This window comes from Austrofundulus limnaeus, unplaced genomic scaffold, assembly GCF_001266775.1.
Source record: "Austrofundulus limnaeus strain Quisiro unplaced genomic scaffold, Austrofundulus_limnaeus-1.0 Scaffold141, whole genome shotgun sequence".
In the NCBI taxonomy this organism is placed as follows: domain Eukaryota; kingdom Metazoa; phylum Chordata; class Actinopteri; order Cyprinodontiformes; family Rivulidae; genus Austrofundulus; species Austrofundulus limnaeus.
In genome coordinates, this window is record NW_013952543.1 from 269,299 (window position 1) to 274,029 (window position 4,731).

The following is a 4,731-nucleotide window of genomic DNA, read 5'->3' on the forward strand; positions in this document are numbered from 1 at the left end:
TTTCATGTCATTAGCACCTCTAGTAATATATTTACTGAGAAAAATGTTGACGTGTTCAATACTTATTTTACCCGCTGTAAATGAATTCATGGACAGAAACTGTGAGGCAGGCTAAAACAGGCTGGACASACTCAGCAGGATAACAAAATCATGTTCTTGTGTAATGCTTGTCCTGATTTTTCACTCAGTAGTGCATTATTATAGTGTTGCTCCACTTCCAGGAAGGAAAATGCCTCTACGTGGTGGTGCTGATGGCAACGTTTTGGTGCACGGAGGCCCTACCGCTGGCTGTCACAGCCATGCTTCCAGTCTGCCTCTTTCCAACCATGGGAATTCTTCCAGCCAAAAAGGTCTGCCCTCAGTACTTCATCGAAACCAACTTTCTCTTCCTCAGCGGTCTGGTGATGGCATCGTCCATCGAGGAGTGGGGTCTTCATCGTAGGATAGCGCTGAAGGTTCTCAGTATTGTTGGAGTAAAACCAGCTTGGTGAGAAAATATTATTGACATCTAAAAAAAAACAACTAAACTATCTTTTAATACAATCTTCTAACAAGTGTTTGTATTAACTGACGCACTGTASACAGGCACAGGAACTGATAAAAAGCCCAAATTTTAGGTTTTGGAAAGCTCTCATCGCCCTGACAAGGAAAACTGGTTGGCATCTTAACTGATCACAACCTGCTCAAACACCACAAAACAGTGATRGGACTCCATGACAATGGTCTKTGTGATGACTCTGACATCAGTGACCTCTCTGCACTACTAAAGGAAAAGAATTTTTGGGGATCACTTTATGGATSCTGAGAAGCTCAGAACACTATTTCTAACCTCGTGTCCTTCATCTGAGGAACGTGAAGGTTTGAATAAAGACCAGTGTCTTTTTGGGGAAAGCAATGGATCCGCTTACGAGGTCCTCACTCATGTAGGTTCTTTATCCACAACCACTCATTAAACCAGACTTGTCTGTAAATTGTGATTATTTTTGAGTGATCTTTTTCAGAAAATAAAACACCTTTTCTGGGTAGAATTAGTCCTGAAGAGTTMATAATTAGGCTTAAAACTTTTGAACAGTACCTGACCTTCTTTCATAAAGCTGAGTGCAGCAAAGAGGGTTTTAATTAGAGCTGTGATTCACTTATTTGAGCTGTTTTAGACTTTTGGAMTGAACTGTTTTTACAGGCTCATTTTAGGAATGATGCTGACGTCCTCCTTCCTGTCCATGTGGCTCAGTAACACTGCCACGACAGCCATGATGCTGCCCATTGCTAATGCCATCCTGGAGAGCCTGTTTGGGGACCTGGAGACCCTGAAGARAAAGTGCAAATCCCCTGAGGATCATGACAGTGCTGCAGTAAATGGTACAGTATCAACAGATCAAATCAACTCTCATCTATCGCTGGGGAAGTTTCTGCACAGTGAGACAAAATTTTGAATCTGAAATTTAAAAAAATGAATCACTGACATGTCAGAGAGTTTGAGAGATGTTTCTGCTTTCACTTTAATAGAGAAAATAATATCACCTCATTTTGAATCTGTAAAGGACATTTTTCATAGTTGTTAAGATTATTTGGGTTCAAAACTGAATTGTTTTGGTTAAGTTTAACAGCAAGCATTTATCAGTTTTATAACATTCTCTGGAAGCATCAAAAGATGAAATRATGCTCTCATTAAGCCACTAATCTTTGTCTGTCTGTCACCAAACAGCAGAGGTGCAAAGTATACTACTAATATAATGTACTGAAAAGTACAGTAAATTTGCTGAAAGATTTCATGGTACAAGTTACTTTTAAAACCCCAACTCAAGTAAAAATATGAAGTAAGTTATTAAAAACTCACAAACAAATTTGCTTAGTTACCTTTTTTAAAGAGATATTTWCCTCAAACTCTCAAGTGAAAAAAAACTCATAATTTAATTTTCAATTACAAAATAAAACATTTCCACACATAATATTTCTAATACTTTGAGAGAATAAATTATTTCTTGTARCTACAAGCAGACATTRTGYCATAAACATRACTTTTAAAACAGTGGAAGGTATGAACATGTCGTGTTTCTATTAAAAAGAGGTTTATGTGTTGTGAGGTTCTGATTTGTGTTACCAGAGCTTTAGACTGATGTTTTCACAGGAGAGGATTTCTTTGAACCTGGTTAGATCACCWTAGTAAAAGAAACTGGAAACTTCATGAAGTCATGAAACTAGAATGTTGAATGCATAGTGGGCTCTAGAGTATCGACAAAACTTATGATTCTTTAAAATATGGTCAGACAATCGAGACRGTTTTTGCATTATTTTAATCTCGTCTGCTAGAGCCTTTAATATGTAATCTAATGTGTGAACTTTGTTCAGTTTTCAACCTACTGAGTTCAAGAGTTAGTCAATCTTTTGTAGTAATTGATTAATGCTGTTTTGCATAATTCATTACATATTAAATATATTCAAACTACAACTCAGATATTAACATTTAAGATGCTTATTTTTACAAGAACAATGGTCTCTAACTGAATCGCCATCAAACCCAATTTCTACCTGTATTTTGTTTCAGGCGGGTCTTTATTGAAGCTGCATTCACTGCCATCAGAGCCTTCGGAAAAACAAATACTGTCAACAGAAGGGTAAGAGAGACACAGAGGCACATATCCGGTTAATGTAGGCTGCAGCCAGGAAACTCAGCAAAATTCAGTTTAAAGACTAGAAACATGAGACATTTACATACATAGAGCTTTATGTGAAACTCTGCCGAGCTTTAGCCTCAAATTTATCAAACTGCATCCAGGGAGTTTGCATATAGTTTAGAGWTWAYATAAAATCACGATGCATCTCTTAAAATTTCAAAAAGGATTGATGCAGTGGATCAGACTGACCTGAGGACAGCTGAAGAGATCCGTTCAGAGTCAGAGTATCAGCTAAGGGTTTGGAAAGGATTCTTGATCTGTATTCCCTATGCAGCCAGTATCGGAGGGACAGCAACACTTACAGGCACCGCACCAAACCTCATCCTGATAGGACAACTGAAAAGGTCTGTTTTTTCCCAGCATTTCAAAGGAAAACTTTGCTACATGAAGAAATTCCTGTTTGATAAKCATCATTTTCTCATTTGCAGCTATTTCCCAGACTGTGATCTGATTAACTTTGGCTCTTGGTTTGCGTTTGCTTTCCCGCTCATGCTCCTCTTCTTGTTTTTGGGATGGCTTTGGATTGCTTTTCTTTACGGGGGATTGAATACAAGGTAAGGTTGGTGTTACTGTGATCCTTACGAAATTGTAAACAGTGTGCTCATTGTGTTTGTGATACTAAAACATCAATGTATGTTCTCACTCTTTTTTTCTTTTTGCCTTTAATTTCCTTCAGGTTGTGTTTTACGAAACATGACTGGAGAGCTCATGCTGAAGTCCGAGCCAAAGCTTTAATAAAAGAAGATTACCAAAAACTGGGGCCAATGAAGTGAGGATTTGCAGAATGTCTTTAGATTTTGCGCAGATGGTGCTGAATGAGTACATTTGTGTCTCCTTTCAGTTTTGCAGAGGGGGCCATCTCTTTCTTCTTTGTTTTGTTTGCGGTACTTCTGTTCACAAGAGACCCAAAGTTTGTCACAGGCTGGTCTGTGTTTTTCAAAAAAGGGTAAGAGATTAATGCTGCCATGATGCCTTTTCTCTTTTAAAATGAGCTTAAAAGATATGATTGGTTGATGCTTGTTAGTTATTTTTATCTTCACTTTTTGTTTTCGCAGGTACGTCTCAGACGCGGTAACTGGTGTGATCATTGTATCCATTTTATTCTTCTTTCCTTCACAGAAACCTTCTCTTAAATGGTGGTTTGACCCAAAAGGTGAGTCAAAAGTTAATATTTGTAACCAGATATTTCAAACAAATTAACAAACTCTTCACCTCTAGAACACTTATCACAAAATGCCGAAACTCGGCAGAGGAATGTTAATAATTTGGATTAAAAGGGTTTAGWACATTTCCAGACTGTACTTTCTCTGTTTTTGTGATTAGTGTAATCTTTCAAAGCTACAGTTTGTGCTTTGGGGTTTTTGTTTGTTCGTGTGTGTTTGTACCTGTGTGTGTACTTGTTTGTGCTACAGAGTGAGGACTGTCATATGATTTTAGCCAACAAAGAGAAGACATTTTTGGAAAGGGAGGACATATTCCCCGTCCTCAATTTTTGCAGCTCTACTGCACTCTACTAGTTAGGTTTAGAGGTATGGTGTAAATTAAGTTTTGGGTTAGGTTAGTGTTAGCTGTCGACCAGTAATGGTTAGTTTTTGGGAACATGTCTACAGTAGCAAAAATGAATGGAAGTCAATATAAAGTCCTCAGTTTGATGCAAGTACAAGGATGTGTGTTTGTGTGTGTGTAAATGTGTATATGTTTTTGCTACATCATGGGGACCATTTTCCAGAAAAACACAGCCTTGTTGGGACCCAGTGCTCCTCATGGCGACCAAAGCCTGGTCCCCACAGATACAGATGCTGATTGTGGGTTTAGGTGTGAACTGAGTTTAGGCTAGATTTAGTGCAATGTACCGGGGTGGTCAGGTTCGAGGTAAAGGTGGTCCCACCTGCCACCCGATGGCTCTGCAGAGTTGATAAATCCCTTAGGAAGTACACGCTCACTCTAGATCAGGTCCAGTCCAGGGCCACTGGGTCCAGGTGCAGATTTACCCCTAATTTACACTACATGCATTCGGGCTCCGCTCCGCTCTGGTCCGACCTCCGCAGCAAATACG

The 4,731-nt window shown here is 38.9% G+C and overlaps 1 protein-coding gene across 1 annotated transcript in view; it reads left to right on the forward strand.

Annotated features, from left to right (window-relative positions):
* The window catches only part of slc13a3 (solute carrier family 13 member 3), a 19,674-nt gene that overhangs the window by 2,916 nt on the left and 12,027 nt on the right, over nt 1-4,731 (forward strand). Inside the window, exons 2-9 of the mRNA XM_014016221.1 lie at nt 222-487; nt 1,181-1,359; nt 2,546-2,615; nt 2,840-3,019; nt 3,104-3,229; nt 3,352-3,444; nt 3,517-3,621; nt 3,731-3,828. Of these exons, the coding sequence (XP_013871675.1) occupies nt 222-487; nt 1,181-1,359; nt 2,546-2,615; nt 2,840-3,019; nt 3,104-3,229; nt 3,352-3,444; nt 3,517-3,621; nt 3,731-3,828 (1,117 nt within the window). The remainder of the gene's footprint in view (nt 1-221; nt 488-1,180; nt 1,360-2,545; nt 2,616-2,839; nt 3,020-3,103; nt 3,230-3,351; nt 3,445-3,516; nt 3,622-3,730; nt 3,829-4,731) is intronic.